This window comes from Mobula hypostoma, chromosome 26 (genome assembly GCF_963921235.1).
Source record: "Mobula hypostoma chromosome 26, sMobHyp1.1, whole genome shotgun sequence".
In the NCBI taxonomy this organism is placed as follows: domain Eukaryota; kingdom Metazoa; phylum Chordata; class Chondrichthyes; order Myliobatiformes; family Myliobatidae; genus Mobula; species Mobula hypostoma.
In genome coordinates, this window is record NC_086122.1 from 5,598,044 (window position 1) to 5,624,039 (window position 25,996).

General features: G+C 45.2%; 1 protein-coding gene across 6 annotated transcripts in view; it reads right to left on the reverse strand.

Moving 5' to 3' along the window:
- rims3 (regulating synaptic membrane exocytosis 3) overlaps positions 1 to 25,996 on the reverse strand; it is a 320,769-nt gene that overhangs the window by 143,634 nt on the left and 151,139 nt on the right. For 5 of the 6 annotated variants that reach the window (XM_063033771.1, XM_063033774.1, XM_063033772.1 and 2 more), the window contains exon 2: positions 16,189 to 16,463. In XM_063033771.1, the coding sequence (XP_062889841.1) occupies positions 16,189 to 16,405 (217 nt within the window). In that variant the 5' untranslated portion in view covers positions 16,406 to 16,463. Of the gene's footprint in view, positions 1 to 16,188; positions 16,464 to 17,473; positions 17,610 to 25,996 lie in introns of all 6 variants that reach the window. The other variant, XM_063033773.1, reaches the window with a different exon arrangement.

Below are 25,996 nucleotides of genomic sequence, written 5' to 3' on the forward strand. Positions count from 1 at the left end.
TTTTCAGCCAATCACTCAATCTGACTGGAGTGCATAACCTCACACTTCCATATGTTAACCTCCATTGGCCAGGTTTTCAGCCAATTATTCAATCTGACTGGAGTGCATAACTTCACACTTCCACATGTTAAACTCCATTGGCCATATTTGCCCTCGTCCACACCTGCAGGTTCACACCCCCATACTCACCTTTGCCCATAACCATACCTTCACATTCACCCTCACCAACACTCACCTCCATTCCGCCATACATTTCAAGTCTTTCCTTTTTAACTTTCCAACCTCCATCTTATATTGGCCCCATATGGAATACTGTTGGGTAAATTCCTTTCTGAATAGTTAATTCAGAAACAAAGGTTCTGAACTTAAAGAGGGGTAACTTTGAAGGTATGAGACGTGAATTAGCTAAGATAGACTGGCAAATGACACTTAAAGGATTGACGGTGGATATGCAATGGCAAGCATTTAAAGGTTGCATGGATGAACTACAACAATTGTTCATCCCAGTTTGGCAAAAGAATAAATCAAGGAAGGTAGTGCACCCGTGGCTGACAAGAGAAATTAGGGATAGTATCAATTCCAAAGAAGTAGCATACAAATTAGCCAGAGAAAGTGGCTCACCTGAGGACTGGGAGAAATTCAGAGTTCAGCAGAGGAGGACAAAGGGCTTAATTAGGAAGGGGAAAAAAGATTATGAGAGAAAACTGGTAGGGAACATAAAAACGGACTGTAAAAGCTTTTATAGATATGTAAAAAGGAAAAGACTGGTAAAGACAAATGTAGGTCCCCTGCAGACGGAAACAGGTGGATTGATTATGGGGAGCAAGGACATGGCAGACCAATTGAATAATTACTTTGGTTCTGTCTTCACTAAGGAGGACATAAATAATCTTCCAGAAATAGTAAGGGACAGAGGGTCCAGTGAGATGGAGGAACTGAGGGAAATACATGTTAGTAGGGAAGTGGTGTTAGGTAAATTGAAGGGATTGAAGGCAGATAAATCCCCAGGGCCAGATGGTCTGCATCCTAGAGTGCTTAAGGAAGTAGCCCAAGAAATAGTGGATGCATTAGTGATAATTTTTCAAAACTCGTTAGATTCTGGACTAGTTCCTGAGGATTGGAGGGTGGCTAATGTAACTCCACTTTTTAAAAAAGGAGGGCGAGAGAAACTGGGGAATTATAGACCGGTTAGCCTAACGTCGGTGGTGGGGAAACTGCTGGAGTCAGTTATCAAGGATGTGATAACAGCACATTTGGAAAGCGGTGAAATGATCGGACAAAGTCAGCATGGATTTGTGAAAGGAAAATCATGTCTGACGAATCTCATAGAATTTTTTGAGGATGTAACTAGTAGAGTGGATAGGGGAGAACCAGTGGATGTGGTATATTTGGATTTTCAAAAGGCTTTTGACAAGGTCCCACACAGGAGATTAGTGTGCAAACTTAAAGCACACGGTATTGGGGGTAAGGTATTGGTGTGGGTGGAGAATTGGTTAGCAGACAGGAAGCAAAGAGTGGGAATAAACGGGACCTTTTCAGAATGGCAGGCGGTGACTAGTGGGGTACCGCAAGGCTCAGTGCTGGGACCCCAGTTGTTTACAATATATATTAATGACTTGGATGAGGGAATTAAATGCAGCATCTCCAAGTCTGCGGATGACATGAAGCTGGGTGGCAGTGTTAGCTGTGAGGAGGATGCTAAGAGGATGCAGGGTGACTTGGATAGGTTGGGTGAGTGGGCAAATTCATGGCAGATGCAATTTAATGTGGATAAATGTGAAGTTATCCATTTTGGTGGCAAAAATAGGAAAACAGATTATTATCTGAATGGTGGCCGATTAGGAAAAGGGGAGGTGCAACGAGACCTGGGTGTCATTATACACCAGTCATTGAAAGTGGGCATGCAGGTACAGTAGGCGGTGAAAAAGGCGAATGGTATGCTGGCATTTATAGCGAGAGGATTCGAGTACAGGAGCAGGGAGGTACTACTGCAGTTGTACAAGGCCTTGGTGAGACCACACCTGGAGTATTATGTGCAGTTTTGGTCCCCTAATCTGAGGAAAGACATCCTTGCCATAGAGGGAGTACAAAGAAGGTTCACCAGATTGATTCCTGGGATGGCAGGACTTTCATATGAAGAAAGACTGGATGAACTGGGCTTGTACTCATTGGAATTTAGAAGATTGAGGGGGGATCTGATTGAAACGTATAAAATCCTAAAGGGATTGGACAGGCTAGATGCAGGGAGATTGTTCCCGATGTTGGGGAAGTCCAGAACGAGGGGCCACAGTTTGAGGATAGAGGGGAAGCCTTTTAGGACCGAGATTAGGAAAAACTTCTTCACACAGAGAGTGGTGAATCTGTGGAATTCTCTGCCACAGGAAACAGTTGAGGCCAGTTCATTGGCTATATTTAAGAGGGAGTTAGATATGGCCCTTGTGGCTACGGGGGTCAGGGGGTATGGAGGGAAGGCTGGGGCGGGGTTCTGAGTTGGATGATCAGCCATGATCATAATAAATGGCGGTGCAGGCTCGAAGGGCCGAATGGCCTACTCCTGCACCTATTTTCTATGTTACTATGTTTCCCATTTTATATACTCCACAGCATTCCCAGTTATCACATATTTTAATCACTTCCCTCATATTGAATTTCTATTTACTCATTGGGTAACTGTTTGCCTAGTCCCTTTCTATCCATTCCCTTTGTACAGAATTTGAACAGACACCCGCCTTTCCCATTCCTTCCACATGCCAAATGCACCTCATTGGAAAACCTATTTTTGGAATAATTGAGCCTTAAAAAACACATTTTAATCTGGTGCTTGCGCTCCACATTCCAGTTTGCAAAAGCTAGCATTCAGCACATAATCCATCTCTGTAATCGAAACATCCTTTCGCACACAAAAACTGCAATAAAAACAGAAAATTCTGGAATTACTCAGCAGTTTTCAGTTAATTCCAAATTTACAGCATCTGCAGTTTTTTTCTGAATTGCAGGCTTTGTAAGAAAAATTTAGAATCTGTTGATTAATTTGTAACATGATGAGTTTCTATCACAATGTGTAGAGAAGGAAGGTGGAGATTTTAGCTTTGGTACAACAAAGTAAAAGCAAAAATAAAAAACCTGTACTGTGGATAATTGAAATCCAAAATGAAAACAGAAAATGATGGAAACACAAACACAAGAGATTCTGCAGCTGCACAGACACAAAATGTTCGAGAGACTCGGCAAGTTAAGCAATATCTATGGAGGGGAATAAATAGTCGACAGTTCAGTCTGAAACCCTTTATCAGGACTGGAAAGGAAGAGAGCAGAATATCTCCGATAGGGTGGGACCAAGGTTGTTGAAGCAACTCGAACCACACGTTTATGAGGCCGTCTAGTTGATGGTGGTAAGGGAAAGAGGAAGCAAAGGGCCACGTCCAGGGTGTGAAATGTAGGTCGGACCTGCTGTTGAAACCTAAACACGAAAGGAGGATGTCGGGAGAGGAAAACTGGTGATAATATTGCAGGTGAAAACCCGAGGACAAAACAACCAAAAAAAAAGTGAGTCCCTTAAATTCTCGAACGCCCTGAGGACTGTGATGCATCCATGCAAAGGTCAGAAAGGAATGGGGATGGAGAATGGAAGTGGCAGGCAGCGGAAAGCTGAGGTTGTCCACTACTGAGGATAGACCAAATGCAACTTGGGAGACCATTTTATGTAGACTCTGATATTCAGTCCAACCTGAACCACTAACTGTTTGTGTTCCCATGGATGCTACCTGACTGTTTCCAACAGTTTCTAATAATCAGGATCAGCTTCGAGAATCAACTTTATGATCCATATACTAAACATTTACATGCGTTAGGATTGTTTTTTTGTGGTGTGTTGGTTAGGGCATGATCTGCAAAAAAAAACATACAACAATTATGAAGAAATTAAAAAAAAATATATATAATAAAGGTAGAGGAAAACTGCATAAATAAATACCAGCATGTAAACAGCATTATAAAATGCAGTTTAAGGTGTTTACAGTGCAGCTCAGCGATGGGAGTAATAGATAGGGGAGGGCAGCTAACTAGAATGGTCAAGCAGATTAACTGCTTGGGGTAGAAACTTTTAAGATGCTGCAGTTTTTTTTTGATTTAAGAAGCCTTTTCAAGAAGGGAGCTTTGGAAAGGGCAGTTTGCAGGGTAGTGTCTACACTACTCAGCCTGCAAACAAGCCAGTATAACTTGTGCAGAATTCTTGAATTCACTTTTTGTTATAATTCTGCTTAATATTTGAATTTCACTGTACTCAAAGTTCTTCACTGATTGACAGCAGTCAGGGTGAATCCTTGGAATGAAATTGTTGACTGTCCTGCAGTATAAATTCCTCACATATATTTGAGAGTGGAGACCCATTCCATTAAAATAATCTTACTGAAAAAGGGATTCGCACAAAAGGTACCATTTTCAATCACTGTTGAATATGAGTGCAATGAGAGTTGGGAAAAAAAAGATACAAATGGGATAATTTCCTACCTATATTGGTCTGCAATAGTTTCACAATAAATTAAATATATATTTAATAAGAGAGTGCTTTCAGCAAGTCCCTGTCAGTGTACAACTGCCCAAGGTGGTTGAAGCTTCCTATGCAATTACAATGTCTGAAATATATTTGGATTGATACATGGAAAGGAAAGGTTTAAATATGGGTCAAATGGAGCACTAGCTCAGGTCGGCGACTTGGTGAGCATAGGTGAGTTGAGCTGAACAGCCTGCTTCAGGATTTTCATAACCTTCCAAGTGTACAGCAATGGTGCTGATAGAGTGGGGCATGAGTCAGCTTTCTCATGGTCCCACCCACACCACAATTCAGCAGTGACCGGGGTTGTGACAGAGTTCAGTATGTTACTGGTGTGCGAAGCGCTTCCCTCCTCTTTTGAACTGGCACTCCACTGACTCATCGGAACAGGTGGCTGGGAGGTAAGGGTGAGCTGGAGCTGTATTCCTGTGTTCAGGAAGTGGGGCGGAGGGAGCAGGACATGAACCCATCATAGCACTGCTGTGGGAAAGTGGTGGGAAGGTGCGGAAATGCAATGATATTGCGGAGGCTGGGAAGTTACTTATGGGGAGGAACCTCTGGAGGGTGGGAGTGGTTAACGGTAGGAGGGAGATTCAGGAGGGGGGCCAGGCAAGAATTTGGATGTGCTGAGAAGTGGGTTGGAGTGCCTATGGCAGATCTGATTTTTCATAGAGGGCATGAAAGCAGTGTGAAAACCAACGACTGGAGTCCCCGGACAATGTGGCCCAAGCTCGCTGCCATGGATGCACACAGGGAGTGTGTCCGCCCACAGGTGCCATGGCAGGTTACAAGGGCACCTCATGATGAGCGTCCAACCAGATTTCACAGTCAGTGATGTCTCAGCAGAGAAATGGTTGCAAACACAGGGGGAGAATGGAGATGGTGGAAGTAGAGTTGGAGAGAGTGGCTTGAAATTGGGAGACTGGTGGTCGGGAGAGAGAGACTGCAACCCCAGAAGAAACTATCATCATAAGGAACTGCAAGGGTAAAAAGATCCTGACAGAAGTTATATACAGGACTCCAAAGAGTGACTGGGATATGGAGTACAAATTACAATGGAAGACAGAAAATACATGCCAAAAGGGCCATGGGGATTTCAATATGCAGGTAGACTGGGAAAATCAGGTTGGTGCTGATTCCAAGAAAAGGAACTTGCAGACTGCCTACAAGATGGCTTTCTAGAGCACTTTGTGGTTGAGCCCACTAAGGGAAAGGTAGTTCTGTAATGGGTGTTGTGTAATGAACTAGATTGGATTAGGAAGCATACGGTAAAGGAGCCCTTAGGAAGTAGTGATCATAACATGACAAAATTCACCCTGCAGTTTGAGAGGGAGAAGCTAAAAATCAGATGTATCAGTATTACAGTGGAGTAAAGGGGATTACAGAGGCACGAGAGAGGAGCTGGCCAATGTTGATTGGAAGGGGACACTAGCAGGGATGACGGCACAACAGCAATGGCTGGAGTTTTTGGGGGCATCTTGGAAACTGCAGGATAGGTAGATCCCAAAGAGCAAGAAGTGTTCTAAAGGGAGAATGTGGCAACTGTGGCTGACAAGGGAAGTCAAAGACAGCATCAAAGCAAAATAGAGGGCATATAATATAGCAAAAGTAAGTGGGAAGTTAGAAAACTGGTAAACTTTTAAAAATGAACAAAAGGCAATTAAAAAAGCAATATGGAGCGAAAAAATGAAATATGGAGTCAAGGTAGCCAATAACACAAAAGACGATACCAATTTTTTCAGATATATAAAGAGTAAAAGAGAGATGAAAATGGATATCAGACACTGGAAAATTATGCTGGAGAGGTAGTAATGGGGAAGGAAGAACTTAATAAATATTTTGTGTCAGTCTTCACTGTGGAAGACACCAGCAGTATGCAAGAATTTCAAAGGTGTTGGGGGCAGAAGTGAGTGTAGTTGCTATTACTAAGGAAAAGGTACTTGGGAAGCTGAAAGGTGCATCACCTGGACCAGATGGACCAAATCCCGGGGTTCTGAAAAAAGTAGCTAAAGAGATTGAGGAAGCATTTGTTGTGACTTTTCAAGAATCAATAGATTCTGGAATGGCTCTGAAAGACTGGAAAACTGCAAATATCACTCCACTCTTTAAGAAGGGAGGGAGGCAGAAGGAAATTATAGACCAATTATCCTGATATCAGTGGTTGGGAAGACGTTGGAGCTCATTATTAAGGATGAGGTTTTGGGATACTTGGAGGCACATAATAAAATAGACCAAAGTCAGCATGGTTTTCCTGGCCTGTCAGATTTGTTGGAATCGCTGAGGAAATCACGGGCAGGATAAGCAAACGAGAATCAATGGATGTTATTCTTTTGGATTTTCAGAAGGCTCTGTACATGAGGCTGCTAAACAAGATAAGAGTCCATGGTATTACAGGAAAGATACTATCATGGATAGAAAATTGGCTGACTGGCAGAAGGCAAAGAATGGAAATAAAGGGGGCCTTCTTGTTTGGCTGCCAATGACTAGTAGTGTTCCACAGCGCCCAATGTTTTCATGTTGTATGTCAATGATTTGGATGATGGAATTGATGGCTCTGGGGCCAAGTTTGTGGATGACACAAAGATACGTGGTGAAGGGGCAAGTAGTGTTGAGATAGCAGGGAGTCTGCAGAGGATTTAGACAGATTGGGAGAATGGGCAAAGAAGTGGCAGATGAAATGCAGAGTGTTGGGGAGTGTATGGTCAAGCAGTTTGAGAAGAAGGAATAAAGGTGCAGACTATTTTCTAAACAAGGAGAAAACTGAAAAAATACAGAGTTGTAAAGGGAGTCCCTAAAGATTAACTTGCAGGTTGAGTCAGTAGTAATGAAAGCAAATGCAATGTTAGCGAGGATTAGAATATAAAATTCCCCCATGGGGGTGGGAGTTGAGGACTGGAGGGCACAGTCTCAGAATAGAGGGACATCCCTTTGGAACAGAGATGAGGAAGAATAGCTTCAGCAAGCAGGTGGTGAATCTATGGAATTCTTTCCCACAGGTGGCTGTGGAGGCCAAGCTATTGGGTATATTTAGAGCAGAGGTTGATAGGTTCTTGGTTAGTAAGTTATGGGGAGATGACAGGAAAATGGAGCAGAGAGGAGTAATAAATCACCCAACATCAAATGGTGAAGCAGATCAAAAGGCAAACAGCCTCATCCTATTCCTGTGTCTTAAGGTCTTATGGAACTGGAGGTTGACTGAGGGAGAGGGAGGGGGAGAGGAGGGGAGGGGAGAGGGAGGGGGAGCGAGGGGAGGGGAGAGGGAGGGGTATAGAGAGGTGGTGAGACAGGGAGGGTGAGAGAGGAAGGGTGAGAGAGGGTGGGAGAGAGGGGGAGGGGGGAGAGAGGGGGAGAGAGTGGGAGGGGGGAGGGGAGAGGGGGAGGGGAGGGGGCGAGGGGAGAGGGGAGAGGGGAGAGAGAGGATGTGAGAGAGAGGGTAGCGGGTAAGCGAGGGGGTGAGAGAGGGAGTGAGAGAGGAAGAGAGAGGGGGAGAGAGAGGGGGAGAGAGAGGGGGAGAGAGAGGGGGAGAGAGAGGGGGAGAGAGAGGGGGAGAGGTAGAGAGGGAGAAAAAGAGTAGAGAGAGAGGGTAGAAAGAGAGAGAGAAAGAGAGGTAGAGGTAGAGAGATAGAAAGAGAGAGGGGGAAAAGAGAGGAGTGAGGTAGAGAGAAAGAAGTGAGGAAGAGAGAAAGGGGGAGTAAGAAATAGAGTGGGGAGGAAGCGAGCAAGAGAGAGATCAGAGATCATGGTGGGAGATTGAAAATTAGGGTCAAAAACGGAATTCAGGCTGTTCTACAAAGCTTCTGCTTCTGTTAAAAATGTCAGGTTTAAATGAATTCTTCTTGTGAACAGCCTGGTGGGGAGAAGGCTGTGATGGGGCGCACAAACACACAATGCGGTTTGTGGAGCAGGCCCTTGGGCATGGGGCCAGCCATCAGGCACTGGAGAGTGATCTACCAAAGCCCTATGTAAGAAAGAAGGAGGAACCCATTAGGCCCTGAGTTATTCCATCAGATCGGAACCATTCCGCAACAATCCCAGACTCCGAACTTTGCTCAACATCCCAGGACACACTCACTCAGCAAATACCCATCGATCTTTGATCCTGAAACATACAATTGATCCAGAACCTAGCAGTCTTTGGAGAAGCAGCACCTTCTCCATGGGAGGTACAATATGAAGCAAAACAAAGGCCATCTCTCTTTAGTAACAAGGCATCATATTAAGCAGCAGAATCTCATTAGCTGCAGATCAGTAGTTGAGTCATGATTCCTGTTTCTATTCAAGTCCGAACACTGCACAAAACAACCTTTGAAAGCGTGGGGAGGCAGTGGTGAAGGGGAGGGTGTGGAAAGTAACAGGTGGGGAGGGGAGAAGCTTTGTTGTGCCATACAGGCATTTGTTATACTGCAGAATGATTCTAAGTATAAAATTAGATGGGAAATCTTCAATGCTTAATGCAATCAGCTCATCCACAATACCAGCAATTCTTCATAAATGACATATACTCTTTGAAAAACAAACATCAAAACTCTCCCACTGGTGGAAGGAATACCAGCCCCGACTACAGTAAACAGATACTGAGAATAGAAACGCTGAATTCAATTTGTTTTTACTGGTCATCAGAGAACAGACAGCTGACCTCCATCTTATACAGTCTGGGTATTTCTGTCAGTCCTTCTCATTTTGAATAAATCCTTGTGTATTGATAATTCTGGTCTGTGACAAGGACTTCTAGGCCATTGTTCAGTGCATGGAGAGACCGGAGGGGTAGGAGCATGGTCAAGTGAAGGAGCCCATAATACTTCTCTGTTCAAATTAATACTCTGCGTGATATCTGAGCATTCTATGGTCTTGCTCCACAACTTCTTCCTGAGGAAGGAGGGGCTGTGAAGAAGGTCCATTTTGTAGCTGCCTCAGCAGTAGCGTAAAGGGATTACCACTTAACGTTGTGCTGCCGTCACAGAGAATCAGAAGGGATCGAAGTCAAAGTCAAAGTAATTTTATTATCAAAGTACGTATATGCTACCTTGAGGTTCATTGTCTTTTTTTTAGATTATGAGAACACTCCGTTCTCTTTTATTGTCATTTAGAAATGCATACATGCATTAAGAAGGCATTTACAAGAAAATAAAGAAATCTAATAGAATTTATGAAAAGCTTTACATAAACAAAGGCCATCAAACAACTAGTGTGCAAAAGGAGACAAACTGTGCAAATCAAACTAACAAACAAATAAATAAATGATACTGGGAACATGAGTTGAAAAGGTGCCTGTAGGTTGTGGAACCAGCTTGGAGTTTATGTGAATGAAGTTATCCACACCAGGGCAAGAGCAGCGTGGATAACTTCACACCATTTGCAGGATAATAACTGTTTCTGAACCTGGTGGTGGGGATCTAAGGCTCCTGTACTTCTTGCCCGATGGTGGTAGTGGGAAGAGAGCACGGCCTGGATGGTGGGGGTCTTTGATGATGGACGCTGCTTTCTGGTGGCAGCCCTCCTTGTAGATGTGCTCACTGGTGGGAAAGGCTTTGCCTGTGATTGACTGGGTTGTATCCACCACTTTCTGTAGACGTTTCTATTCCTGGGCATTGGTCTAATGCAACTCGTTAGGATACTCTCCACTGTGCGTCTATTGATCTCTCTCCATCGCTCTCCACCTCAGGGCGTCACTCAGCTGCCCATTCTCTGACAGTGAGCCTCCAGAGATCTATAGATATTGCAATCTACAGAGACACTGCTGTAGCTGAGAACTGGACAAGAGAGGCGATAACTCCGCCCCATATATTCAACGTTGTGCTGAGGGTTGTGGTGTATGGAGTACATTCCAGTGGTAGCTGGCAACACCAGCAGCATCACAGTCAGTACAAGAATACACTGAGTTTTAACTCCTGCAGGGAACACCTGGACAAATAGCCAAGTCCTGTGTGGGTGCCATGTGTCACTAGAGCTCTTGAATAACTTAACTTACTACGGTTGCAGGCCTGACAGTGGATGCAGTATTACAAGTCACGGAACATGGAACTGAGTGACTGACATGCAAAAACCAAGAAATCACAAGTAACAAAGCAGCACCCAGAATCAGACTGTGTACGTCAGATTGGTAGGAACTTATTGTAAGATGCGGGAAATGCTCCAGACATTTCTAGAACAGAAGGAAAGTTAATACTGCGGAGGAATTACTGGGAGCAAGTTAACAATCCGTTAAAAAGGCCAGGCTGTTGGATAAGATCGCTTCTGATGATGATGAGATCTAAATTAAGATATTCAGGCATTGCAAAAATATTGATCCTCCTTCTAATGAAGTTGTTGAGAAATTGTAAACAACAGGAATTCTGCAGATGCTGGAAATTCAAGCAACACACATAAAATTGCTGGTGAACGCAGCAGGCCAGGCAGCATCTGTAGGAAGAGGTACAGTCGACGTTTCAGGCCGAGACCCTTCGTCAGGACTAACTGAAGGAAGAGTGAGTAAGGGATTTGAAAGTTGGAGGGGGAGGGGGAGGGGGAGATCCAAAATGATAGGAGAAGACAGGAGGGGGAGGGATGGAGCCAAGAGCTGGACAGGTGATAGGCAAAAGGGATACGAGAGGATCATGGGACAGGAGGTCCGGGAAGAAAGACAAGTGGGGGGGACCCAGAGGATGGGCAAGGGGTATATTGTAATTGTAAAACAGTTTTGATAAATTTTCAAGGGTCATATATTCGTGATTTGCAATCAAGAGGCCAGGACTGGTGATCAGTGACTATATTGCTGAGTTAAGAAGTCATCACAGCTGAGTCTTAAGAGCCTGTTCTGTGTTATTGAGGACACCAGGCCCTCAGGGTTCAAAGCTGCCTGAACACCTGGGGGAACACTATTCTGGGCAGAAGCCAGAAGTGCACACACTGGTTAGTAGTGAGTGTGAGAGCACAGGTGCCACTTACCAGCATGAAGTTCACCAAATGGATGCACAGGGTGATCTGGGAGAGAAAAATCCCACCACATTGCAGCCAGCTAACTCCTGGGATGAAAGTTTTGCTTTCATAATCAGCTGAAGTTGGATCGATGTTCTTGCCAAAAAGAAATGCTGGAAGAATTCAGCAGACCGAAGTTCAAAGTTCGAAGTACATTTATAATCGAAGTATGTATACTGTATACACCTGAGATTTGTCTCCTCACAGGCAGTCACAGAACAAAGAAATCCAACAGAGCCCATTTAAAACAGGCTGTCAAACCCCCAATATGCAGAAATCAAAAGCAAATCATTCAGCAATAAGAGTAAGCAAATAACATTCAGAACAGAAGTTCACAGAGGTGAGTCCACAGCCAAGAAGCCAGTCACAGCCGAACCAGGAGTTCGTTAGTCGCAGGTCACAGCCTCGGTTCAACGCAGAGACAAGTAAACCTCACGGAGCAGCGAGCTGAACACTGGCCCATCCCTCGCCTCCTGACCTTCTCGACCTGGCCCACACTTAAATCAGACGAACCTTGGATCATTCCTCCCTCTCAGGTCCAGGCCCACCACTTTGATTCAGCCGGTACCTGATCTTCTCAATCTGGCCCAGCACTTAAATCAGACGAACAACAAGTTCCTCTTTCGCAGGTCCGGGCCCACCATTTTGATTCAGCCTGTACCCGATCTTTCCAATCTGGTCCAGCACTTAAATCAGACAAACAGCAAGTTGCGTCTTGCTCTCTGGCCCAGGCCTCAGTAAATATGTTTAAGACAAGGTTGGATAGATTTTTGCATAGCAGGGGAATTAAGGATTATGGAGAAAGTGCAAGTAGGTAGAGATAAGCCCGTGGTCAGATCAGCCATGATCTTATTGAATGGTGGAGCAGGCTTGACAGGCCAGATGGCCAACTCCTGTTCCTACTTCTTGTGTTCTTAGTTGAAGTTGTGTTTGGTGCCAGCAAGTTGTTGCTGTGTTTCACTAATGCCATCTTAATCCAGAAACAAACTCTCTCAGGGGAGGAGATATGGTGAAGGGGGTGGGGGTAAGGATAAGGATGGAGAACGGAGGTGAGGGGAGGGGAGGGGGGCAGAGAAAGGGAGGCTGACCTGGGTTTGTGTGGGTGTGGGTGATAGATGGGAGTGGAGGTCAGGGTTAGGGCCAGTAGCATGTATGAAGGAAAATAGAGAGCTGATGTTTTGGATTGAGGCCTTTCATGTGTAGAGGGGAGACAGTCAAAATAAAAGGTGGGAGAAAGGGGTGGAGGAGGTGTTGGCAGGTGATAAGTGGATTCAGGTGAGGAGATGTGATAGGCAGATGGGGGAACGAATGGGAGGGAGATAGTGACAGAGATGGTGGGGGGTAAGTGGAGGCAACAGATGGTGGTATATGATAGGAAAGGAAGAACCAAATGGGGGGTGGGCACATTGTGGGCACTCAGGAACAGTAGGAGAAAGGAACCAGTGAGAGGATTGTATGAGTGATGGACAGGTGGAGTTGTGGGGAAGGGGAAAGAAACAGGGTGATGAGTTTGCGTTTGATGGAGAAGGAACTGAGTAGATCAGGAGAAGAGAGAAAGGGAACAGAGGGAGAGCAATTGACTGGAACTTAGAGAGTTCAATGTTATATTTGTAGTTTAGAAGAATGAGGAGTAATCTTATTGAAACATAACAGTCTCAGGGCTGTTAGATATCAAGATGTTTTCACAAATTGGAGAATCTCCGTTGAGGGAACACCATTATAATGAGACGGTCATTTAAAATTCTGATGTGTAGGAACTGTTGCGAGAGGATGGTGAAATTATGGAATCTTTCCTCTGAGAGGGCTAGAAAGGCCGGATCATTTGGGGTATTGAAAGTGGAAGTGCACAAACTGTAGAAAGGCAGGGGATTCAGAGCTTTGGGTAGTTGGTGCAGGATAGGAGATGAGATCTGGTATAGATTAGCCGTCATCATATTGAAAAGTGGTGTAGGCCTGATTGGCCAAGTGGCCTACTTCTGCTCCTATTTTCTGATGGCTTTGTTTTGCCAGGGAAGTATCTCATATCTGTTCATTCAATGTGGTTCAAGTACAGCAGAGAGGGACACATGGCAGTCACCTACAAGAACTGTGCTTTGAAAGCAGCAACCCCCAGCCATGCACTTGCCTAGGAAAATAATCTAAGGGTGTAGGACACAACATCCACGTGGATGGAAGATACAAAGAACTCCTTCTGAACTGTGCCATTTGCCATGGATAGCAGCTGCAGAGAAAGTGCAAGCACCAATTCAGTTGTTGATGTAGCGCAGAAAGAGTTGGGGAGTGATACCAGTATAGGCTTGGAACATAGACTGTTTCACATAGCCGACAAAAAAAGCAGGCATAGCCAGGACCCATGCAAATGCCCATGGCTACACCTTTTGTTTGAAGGAAGTGGAAGGAGCCAAAGAAAATTATTGAGAGTGAGGGCAAGTTCTGCTAGGAGGAGGAGTGGAGGTGGAGGGGAACTGGTTCAGCCTGCTGTCCAGAAAGAAGTGGAGGGATTGGAGGCCTTCCTGAAGGACATCCATAGTGAAAATGAGATGACCAGGGCCAGGGAACTTGAAAAGATCAAGAGTGTGTGAAGTGACATTGATGTAGGTAGGAAGGGACTGAACCGGTGGGGGGGGGGGGGAAGAAAACAGAGTTGGGGTACGCAGATATAAACGTGGTGGGGCAGGAACAAGCAGAAACAATGGGTCCACCTGGACAGGCAGGTTTGTGGTAGGAGGTAGAAATGGGAGGTGTGGGGTAAGAGAACTATGAAGTTTGTGGCAATGGTTGGGAGATTCCCAGAGTTAATAAGGTCAGTGATCTCAGGATAATATATTGTTACATATACGTACTTTGATAAATGATTTACTTCAAACTTTGAACATTAAAATCCAGAAATCTATTTATTTTTTTAACAAAATCAGTGATTGAATGCCATGTGATCACAATCTGAGATTGTGGCCCTGGTTCTCAACTCAGGCAGCGAAAACATCCTTCCTGCATCCGGACCCTACATACCCCCAGTGAAGCCACCTCTCATTCTTTCAATTTGTCTAAAATATTCCCAGACTCACATGGTAGCACGTCAATGAAGGACATGGATCCTGAGGATGTGAGGTGTAAGAAGAGAGGAGAGAGAAGAAAGACAGGGAAAAGAGAGACAGAGAAAGAGAGAGAGAGAGAGAGAGAGACAGAGAGACAGAGAGAAACCGAGAGAGAGAGAGAGAGGGAGAGACGGCGGGGGGGGGGGGGGACAGAGATAGCGATTGAGACAGAGGGAGAGAGTGAGAGAGAGAGAGAGAGAAAGACTATTTCAACTAGGCAACTGAGTCTGGATATGAATTTAATATTCATCCGAAAGGCACACAATCTCAGTCACTCGCAATCACAGGACAGAGCAGGTAGCCACATTGGATCACCACCACCTGCCAGTTTCCCTCCAAGTGACAAACCATCTTGGACTTTGAACTGCTCTGGTGTTCCTTCATAAACACTACATTAGTACTAGGGAAACCACGCCCAACATCAGGTGAAAGCAACTTTATGACGCACAACCACCACCTTCTCAAGAAGTAGCGCTGGGCCTTGTTGGCATCATCTGCATTCTGAACAATATTTTGTTCTTGTAGTCCATCTTGCTATAGAGTTATTTGTGTGAAACAGGAAAGTATCACACTACTAGAGTAAAGTGTGCTGATGCTGACTCACTTTTACTCACCATCAGTTCCCAACAGTACAGTGAGCCTCTCTTATTCCATTGATGGGGAAGAGGTGAAGGAAGGAAACAGGGTAGTAAAGGACAGGAAGTGTCTTGTAATGAATCAGATACTTTCTAAGTACATTCACCCGACTGCCAGGCATTGCGGAGTAAACCCGAATAGATGTCACTGAAATCCAGTTGGACATATTTCAGTAATTACAGTTAAGGGGAACTATCAGCCAGTAGTAAACCGCTCTCCCCTACTGAGATAGTGCCACAGCAACTTTGCATTTCTCCTGGGCAAGCACATAGGCCCTCAGTTTCATACTGGGTGATCCACAAATCAATGGGAAGAACACTGAATTCTTTAATATCAGATCACTTGTTCCCCACCTCTGTCCCTTAACTCCCCCCTCCTGATCTACTCAGTTCCTCCTACACCCTCTCCTGTACCCTCATCACCGTACTTTCCCCTCCTCCATCTTCTCCATCTGCCCATCGCCCACATACCCCTCACTGTTTCCCCTCTCCCCACTATTCCTCCCGCTGTCCCCAGATCCCTGCTCTTATTCCAACTTCACCTTCCTCTCCTATCAGACGCCATCATCCTCAAACCTTTGTCATCTCTAGCTATCACCTCCCAGCCTCCGCCAGAACTTCTACCCTTCCCTCCTCCATCACCTGCCAGCTCTTCCTTGTCATCTTTTTTACACTGGCAATCACCCCTCTATCCTTCAGTCCAGCCGAAGGATCGCAACCTGAAATGTTGGCAGTTCTACTCTCCCCACACAGGTTGCCTGACCCACTGATTTTTTACATCTTGTTTATTCTCCCAGATTCCAGTGTCTGCACTCCCCAATTTAACCTTGCGCACCATGTCAATGAACATATCATGAGAAGTAATGGCTTTGCAATGGATTTTTTACAATAGTGTTTTACAACTTGTACATCGTCCCCAGCCTCCTGCATAAACATTTACTTCTCGACTTACTGGTCTGATTGAGATGAGTTGTACTTTTACTCCACTGCGACAATCCAACGATGGCAACCATCTTGGCACCGAGACTAGATCTCCTCTTCTTAATGGCGGTGTCCGTCCCCGGCTCCTGCCTACTGCTGCTACTCTTCTCCACCTCGTACATCTCCCCGCTTATACTGGAGCTCCGCAGGACATTCCTCGCTGCCTTGCCCGTGGCCCCGTTGTACATTTTGTTCTCGGGCTGCTGTGCTCTTCGCCGTGTGAGTCCTCACTGGCACTTTTCACAACTGTTCAAATAAAAGACAACAGGTCATTTCGATTTGTGTGTGCTTTTAACCGAGATTCAGCACACTGAAAACTCCGAGCTCAGAGGAGGGTTGACGAGCTCTTTTAGATGACTGGCAGCACAATGAGAAAGGACCGGTGAAAACTTAGAGCAAGCACAGCGGACTAGCAGCCCTTCATAACTCCAGCATGATCACTGATCTTTCAACTCTATCATCGTACTCTGGGTCAATGTATGCTGGATGTTCCAGCTTCTGTTGATTCTATGGCCCCACAAGGGTTGGTGCAGCCCCCTTCCAAAGTGTATTGGGAATGGCCTCAAACCTGGTTCAACAGAAAATGCCATTGTGACTCAGGGGGTGCAGCTTGGCTGGATTGTTGGTAAGGTTGTATTATCCCATGGTTGGACCAGAGTGTAGAGACCTCCCCTTATCACTCCTCTTCCTGTACCCTGATATGATACGGCAAGAGTTATATTACGTATGAAACCCGTACTGCGCCTGCCCTGGGAATGTTGGTTAATACACACGTGGAAGGTGCTCACCTTGTACGTAGTGCATACTATATTGGTGTGAGATGGAGGGGGAGGAGTTTCACTCTCTGTTTCACCCATAGTCTATCCTTTAGCTGGCTTTAATCTGTCTCTAACCAGTACTGTCTGTACCCTGGGCAAAGGATGCTTAACGCTTCATATTTCAATGGAATTGTGTACTTCCATACCAAGTAGTTGCAGGGATCTCTGCACTCCCTGCAGGTTAAAGTCAAAGTCAATTTTATTATCAAAGTACATTCTTGACCCCAGATACAACGCAGAGATTCCCCTCCGGGTTGTGACCATCCTGACTTCATCTTAGAACCTGCCATTGAGCAATTGGCTTGTGGCCAACTTCTCGAGAACAGTCAGGTATGGGCAATAAACACTGGCTTTGTTGGAAACGCTCAGATCCTAAAGACGACTGAAGAAAGAACCTTCCCCACACTATTCAATCGTTTGTATGTTTCAGCTCAGTACCTGAGTGTGGAGTTTACAATTGCTGCATCACGTCAATTCCCTACTCCCGAGACCTCGTTGCAGCCCTGTGCTGTGTGTGTGAAGTCACTGCCTCTGGAAACAGCCAGGATCACAGAGGTTCATTCCATCTGTCCACCTAGTGATGACCAGAGGAACATGCATTGCTGTGGCAGCCTCTCTGTGGCTGTGTACAAAACTATCTTTTATTGGATTACAAAGTCAAAGTTCAGAACGGTGCACAGCGAATCCTGTCCTCTCACAGCGTGACTTGATGTAGCAGTGGTCTTTAATGAGGGAGCAGGTGAGAACACAGCTCTTCATCAAACCAAGCCTAACAGAACGTCAGGGGGTTGAACTGACGAGGGGAGGAAGCAGGAAAAATGAGCTGGTAGATAATACGAGACCTGGGTCTCAACGGTCTGTAAATCACAAAGATCAATAAAGGAGAGGAAGGCCATTTCAGAGAAACTTGTAATCTCTCTCTCTCACAACATGTAATTGTCTGACTGCTGTTCTGATTTGCCCTTTACTAGTTTGTACAGAACAGGCATTTGTGGTTTAATTTGACCTCGCTGCTGACTAATGAGTTTTCTTTTGCACTTTATCTCAATGGCTAGGTGGCAAGCAGCAACAACCTACATTTATATGGTCTCTTCAACATTACAAACTTCCTCAATTGATTGAAAGCTATAATTACCAAACAAGATTTATTATCAGGCTACACAACCAGATGGTGACCCAAGTTCTGACAGGGAGGCTTCTGATACAATGCAGCCTAAAGTAGAGGAGGATTAGAGGAGGATTAGGGGAGGGAAATCACAGCTTTGGCTGTGATATCTGTAAATTCAGCCACTAATAGTGCTGCGGTTAAGGAGCCAGAACACTGATATCCTAGGAAGTGGAAGCTAAAGGTTTAGCAATACAGAATGTAGGCGATGAAAGGATGTGAAGTCCAGCAGAGAGCCATAGAGCTCAGGTAGTCCCAGACAACCAAGATGCCCCTGCAAGCCTGTTCCATTTCTCTGCAGTTATAACCATATAACCATAAAACAATCACAGCACAGAAACAAGCCATCTCAGCCCTTCTAGTCCATCAAACTCTTACTCTCACCTAGTCCCACCGACCTGCACTCAGCCCATAACCCTCCATTCCTTTCCTGTCCATATATATCTATCCAATTTAACTTTAAATGACAACATCGAACCTGCCTCAACCACTTCTGCTGGAAGCTCGTTCCACACAGCTACCACTCTCTGAGTAAAGAAGTTCCCTCTCATGTTACCCCTAAACTTTTGCCCTTTAACTCTCAACTCATGTCCTCTTGTTTGGATTTCCCCTACTTTCAATGGAAAAAGCCTATCCACGTCAACTTTATCAATCCCCCTCGTAATTTTAAATACCTCTATCAAGTCCCCCCTCAACCTTCTACATTCCAAAGAATAAAGACCCAATTTGTTCAACCTTTCTCTGTAACTTAGGTGATGAAAACCAGGTAACATTCTAGTAAATCTCCTCTGTACTCTCTCAGTTTTATTGACATCTTTTCTATAATTCGGTGACCAGTTATGTTCTCCCCGTGACCATGTGGATTTCCCCCAGTGCTCCAGTTTTTCCCCACATTCCAAAGACGTACAGTTAGGGTTAGTGAGGTGTGGGGATGCTATATTGGAGCTGGAAGCAGGCTGCCCTCAGCACAAACCCCAGACTGCGTTGGTCGGTAACGTAAAACAACGCATTGCACTGTGCGTTGCAATGTTTCAATGTAACATGCGACAGATAAAGCACATCTTTAGCTCACCATTAATTTAGTTCACTTCCTAAACCTTCCTTATCTATGTACCTATCCAAACGTCTTTTAAAAGTCGTTACTAACTGCTTCACCCACTTCCTCTGACAGTTCATTCCACCTTTGGTCTAAAAAAGCTGCCTCAAACATTCCTCTTAACTCTGTCCCCTCTCACCTTAAATCCACGCTTGCTAGTTCTTGAATTTCTGGCCCTGGGATAAAGACTGAGTGCATTCACCATTCCTGTGCCTGTCATGATTTTATATACCTTTGTAAGATCATTTCTCAGTCTCCCAGCCTCCAAGGGAATAAAAAGTCCTAGCCTATCCAATCTCTCCCTATAACTCAGTCTCTTAAGTCCTGGCAACATCCTTGTAAAACGTTTCTATACTCCTTCCATTTTAATAACATTTTTCCAGGTGACCTAAACTGAACACAATACCCCTGCACAACTGCAACATAGCGACCCAACACCTTTACTCAGTGCCCTGAAAGGTGAAGGCCAGCAGGCCAAAAGCCTTCTTCACCACTCTGTCTGCCTGGCGCACTGCTTTCAGACCTACACACCAGGGTCTCTTTCTTCTGCAACACCACCCAGGGTCCGGTTGTTTACTGTGAAAGCCCTGCCAAGGTTTGACCTTCCAAAATGCAAAATCTCACACTTATCTGAATTTAATTTTGTTTACCCAGCTGATACCCTTCTTCACTGTTGATGAAGTTGCCTTTTTTGGTGTCACCCTCATGGTTTAAAGTTGAGATGTTGCTAGACTGGGAGTTACCATAAAGAGCAGGGGGAGTAGGTGTCCAGGAATGAAGACATGAGCAGGGGAGGCTATCGGAATCAGAATCAGGTTTATTATCACCGGCATGTGACGCGAAATTTGTTAACTTAGCAGCAGCAGTTCAATGCAATACATAATCTAGCAGAGAGAGAAAAAGAATAACAAGAAATAAAATAAGACATAATAAATAAACAAGTAAATCAATTGCATATATTGAATCTCCCAGTGGCCACACATTTTAATTCCACATCCCATTCCCATTCTGACATGTCTATCCACGGCCTCCTCTACTGTAAAGATGAAGCCACACTCAGGTTGGAGGAACAACACCTTATATTCCGTCTGGGTAGCCTCCAACTTGATGGCATGAACACTGACTTCTCTAACTTCTGCTAATGCCCCACCTCCCCCTCTTACTCCATCCGTTATTTATTTATATACACACATTCTTTCTCTCTCTCTCCTTTTTCTCCCTCTGTCCCTCTCACTATACCCCTTGCCCATCCTCTGGGCTTCCCCCCTCCCCTTTTCTTTCTCCCTGGGCCTCCTGTCCCATGATCCTCTCATATCCCTTTTGCCAATCACCTGTCCAGCTCTTGGCTCCATCCCTCCCCCTCCTGTCTTCTCCTATCGTTTTGGATCTCCCCCTCCCCCTCCCACTTTCAAATCTCTTACTAACTCTTCTTTCAGTTAGTCCTGACGAAGGTTCTCGGCCCGAAACGTCGACTGTACCTCTTCCTAAAGATGCTGCCTGGCCTGCTGCATTCACCAGCAACCTTGATGTGTGTTGCTTGAATTTCCAGCACCTGCAGAATTCCTTGTGTTTGCAAATATTGAATAGATCATTTTTAAAAATGAGCAAAAACAGAAATACTGTATATTAAAAATAGTGAGGTAGTGTCCAAAGCTTCAAAGTCCATTTAGGAATTGGATGGCAGATGGGAAGAAATTGTTCCTGAATCGCTGAGTGTGTGCCTTCAGGCTTCTGTATCTCCTATCTGATGGTAACAGTGAGAAAAATGCATGCCCTGGGTGCTGGAGGTCTTTAATAATGGACACTGCCTTTCTGAAACACCGCTTCCTAAAGATGTCCTGGATACCCAAGATGGAGCTGACTAGATTTACAAACCTTCTGCAGCTTCTTTCAGTCCTGTGCAGTAGCACCACCCCCCCCCCATACCAGACAGTGATGCAGCCTGTCAGAATGCTCTCCACGGTACAACTGTAGAAGTTTTTGAGCGTATTTGTTGACATACCAAATCTCTTCAAACTCCTAATAAAGTATAGCCACTGTCTTGCCTTCTTTATGACTACATCAATATGCTGGGACCAGGTTAGATCCTCAGAGATCTTGACACCAAGGAATTTGAAGCTGCTCACTCTCTCCACTTCTGATTGCTCTATGAGGATTGGTATGTGCCCCTTCGTCTTACCCTTCCTGAAGTCCACAGTCAGCTCTTTCATCTTACTGACATTGAGTGCCAGGCTGTTGCTGCGGCACCACTCCACTAGTTGGCATATCTCGCTCCTGTACGCCCTCTCGTCACCACCTGAGATTCTACCAAAACGGTTGTACCGTCAGCAAATTTTTAGATGGTATTTGAGCTCAATGTTATTACTGTGGATCAGACTAAGTTCCAAGGGTCTTGGCTAAAGGCTGTTTTCCTTCTCGTCGACCTCCAGGTGTCCCGTTATTTTGTGGTGGGAGGCAAAACCATAAGTCCATAATACCAGGGAACAGAATTAGGCCATTCAGCCCATCGAGTATGTTCCGCCATTCCATCATGTTGATTTATTATCCCACTTAACACCTTTCTCCTGCTTTCTGTCCATAACCATTGACACCCTGACTAACCATGAACCTATACATCTACCAATGACTTGGCCTCCGCAGCCATGTGTGGCAATGAATTCCACAGATTCATCACCCTCTGCCTAAAGAATTTCCTCCTCATCTATGTTCTAAAAGGACATCCTTCTAAGTCATGGACTAGAGGGCTGTTCCCCTCTGGTTCCAGACTTCCCCCACTAATGGAAACATCATCTACACTTCCTCTCTAGGTCTCTCAATATTCAGTAGGTTTCAATTCCCTGAATGGCTAACGATGGAAATCAGGCAGGCAGTCTGCCTACGTCAGCCAATGGAAGGACACACACACTAAGCATAAACACAAATGCATGCACACGCCTACATACAATACTCTTCAATCCAGCTGAAGTCAGCCAGCCTGCCTGATTTACGTCGTAGAACATCAGCAACGTGCAGCTGAGAATTGCCTGGAGACTCTGCACTGCTCTACCACTGGACGGGTGTGATGAAGTTCCCTCCTGACCATGCGCTAGCTTTGTTCCCGCAAACAGCAGGGAGGTAGGAATCCACTTTCCACATTCAAAACAGCTTCATGTCTGTCTCAGACAGCAAGGAATCAGAATCAGGTTTAGTGTCACTGGCATATGTTGTGAAATTTGTTGTTTTGCGGCAGCGGGCATTGCAATACAAGACAATAAATTATAATAGAAGTATATATAAAAGGAAAATTAAATTAAATAACAAGTGCACAAAGAGAGGAAAAACGCTGAGGATGTGTTCATGGGTTCATTGTCCATTCAGGAACCTGATGGTGGAGGGGAAGAAGCTATACATTGTGAGTGTGTCTTCATGCTTCCTTTCCTTGATGGTAGGAAAGAGAAGAGGGCATGTCCTGGTTGATGGAGGTCCTAAATGGTGGATGCTGACTTTTCAAGGTGTCCTGGATGCTGGGGAGGCCGAGGATGGAGTTGGCCGAGTTTACAACTTTCTGCAGCTTTTTCCAATCCTGTGCAGTGGCCCCTCCATATCAGATGGTATTGCAACCAGTTGGAATGCTCTCCTGCAAAAATTTGAGAGAGTCTTTGGTGACATACCAAGTCTCCTCAAGCTTCTATGAAAGTTAGTCACTGTAGTCCCTTCTTTGTAATATGTTGGATCCAGGGTAGATCTTCAGACATGTTGACACCCAAGAACTGGAAATTACTCACCCTTTCTATTGTTGATCCCTTGATGAGGACTGGTGTGTGTTCCCTCAACTTCCCCTTCCTGAAGTCCACAATCATTTAATTAGTCTTTCTGACGTTGAGTGCAAGATTGTTATTGCGACACCACTCTACCAGCTGATCTATCTTGCTCCTGTATGCCTCCTCGTCACCATCTGAAATTCTGCCAACTATATTTGTGTCATTGGGAAATTGGTAGATGGTGTTTGAGCAGTACATAGCCACACAGTCGTGGGTGTAGAAAGTGTAGAGCAGCGGGCTAGGCATGCATCCCTGAGGTGTGCCAATGTTGATTGCCAGTGAAGAAGAGATGTTATTTCTGATCTGCATTGACTATAGTCAAGGATCCAGGTGCAGAGGGAGGTACAGAGGCACAGGATTTGGAGCCTATTGATTAGAACTGAAGGTAAGATTGTGTTGAAAGCAGAGCTGTAATCAATAAGCAGCAACCTAACATAGGTATTGCCATTGTCCATGTGATCCAAGGCCAAGTGGAGAGCCAGTGAGACCTATTGTGGTCATGGACAAACTGAAATGAGTCCAAGTCCTTGCTTAGGCAGGTGTTGAATCTGGCCATGACCAACCTCTCAAAGCACATCATCACAGTAGATGTGAGTGCTAATGGGTGATGTTCATTGAGATAGCTCACCCCACTCTTCTTAGGCACCAGCAGCACTGTCACCCTCCTGAAGCAGGAGGAAATCTTCAACTGCAGCCTTGAGCACTCCTGCCAGTCTATTGGTATAGGTTTTCAATGCCTTACCAGGTACATCAAGAGGGCCCTGACCCTTTCGAAATATGTTCTGACACCAGCCTCTGAGACAGAGATCACAGGGTCACCCCGCGCTGCAGGGATTCAGAAATATTATTTTATTCTCCCTTTCAAAGCATTGCATAAAAGGTGTTGAGCTCATTTGGGAGTGAAACATCACAGTCATTCATGAAGTTAGATTTTGCCTTGTAGGGAGTAATGGCCTGAAAACCCTGGCAGAGCTGATGTGTATCCAATTCCGTCTCTAACTTCAAATGAATTTTTTGGTTGCTCTTAAAAAAAGACTTCTATATTTAATACCTGGACTTCTTGTATAGTTCTGGGTCACCAGTCTTGAATACCACAGATCGAGCCCTCAGGAAACTATGAATCTCCTGGTTCATCCATGGCTTTTGGTTTGGGTGTGTCCGATATGTTCTCGAAGGCACAAACTCAACCACACAGGTGTCAAAGAAGTCGGTGACAGCTGGGGTGTATTCATTCAGATTTGAAGATGAATCCCAGTATACCATCCAGTCCATCTGCTCAAAGCAGTCATGTATGCAAGCACTCCTCCCCCTCCTTTGACCATACCTTCCTGACCCTCACCACTGGTGCCGCGCACTTTAGTCTCTGTCTATACGCCGGGAGTAGAAGTACAGCCGGGTGATCAGGCTTTCCAAACTGTGGGCATGGGATGGCACAGTAAGTGCTCTGGATGGTGGTGTAGCAGTGGTCAAGTGTGTTGGCTCTTCTGGTTCCACAGGTGATATGTTGGTGATAGTTTTTCGGAGATTTCATCATGCTGGTCTGCTTGAGGTCACCCACAGTGATAAGTAAGGGATTTGGATGCCCTTGTTTGTGACTGCTGATCACAGTGCCCAGCTCCTCCAGTGCTTGCCTGACATTGGCCAGGGGTGGAATGTATACCATTACCAGGAGGAGAGAAGGGAGTGGGTGTTGTCAGGGGCACATTGGGTGTGGATGGGACTCGAGATTGGACCTGTCTGAAAAAGACAGGCCTTTAGCAGAGGAGCTGAAAATCCAGGTCAGCTGGTGGGGGAAGGAGGTCTCTGTGTATAGTAACGTAGAGCGCTGTAGTCAGGTTCCCTGTGGGCAGGACACCACAGCACAAGAGAAACACGCAGCAGCTGCAGTATTCTGCTGAGCAGAACTTTCTGAATGTGATAGAATAGGGGCATGGAGGAATGCCACAGAGATGGTTCGACCCTCTTGAGGCCCACTCCCTTCTCATCTCCCTGTCAGGTCTTGCTAAGTATGCTGCTTTGTTGCTAACTCTTCTGATCCATCAGGGATTTTTAATTGTGAGGTAAATCAAAAGCCAAACTTTATGCTATGCAAATAAAATCCCCAAACATTCATAGCAATCACTGCCAGGCTCAATGACAGTTTCTGACTGACCACTACAGGACCACTGAATGGTTCCCTAAATCAATAATCCCACTATCTACCTCATTGTGGCCCTGCAGCCTATCGCCTGCCTGCGCTGCACTTCCTCGGCAACTACAACACTTTAAAGCACTGCAGCACTTCGACCCATCTAGTCCCTGCTGACCTGCGAGGTTGTCAACCCACACGTGGAACATAGCCCTCTATACCCCTCACATCCACGTACTTATCAACATTTATAAAGTCATACAGCATTTATTCTGCACTCTTTCCAGTTTTAGTTCTGGTTGACCTACAAATATATTATTTTTATTATATGTATGATTATTACTGGATATTGTTTTTAACCTTGTATTACCTCGATGCACAGATGCAATCAATTGATCTGCACGGATGGCATACAAGCTCAGTTTTTCACTGAACTTCAGTATATATAAGAAGCCAACTTAGCAGAATGGGCCATTCCAAGAAATGATCAGATCACCATTACTGCCTTGTCTCTCCGCTCTTTCGAAGGGAAGGAGGCAAAAGACAGGAAGCGGTAGGGCAGTTACCCTGACTTCAGTGGTTGGCAGAATGCTAGAGCCTATTATTAAGGTTTTATTTGTTAGAGATACAGCACAGGAACAGGCCCTTCCAGACCAATGAGTCCGCACCACCCAATTACACCCGTGTCCCAATTACACCCACGTCCCAATTGCACCCACGTCCCAATTACATCTATATGATCAACTAACCTACTGACCCATATGTCTTTGAA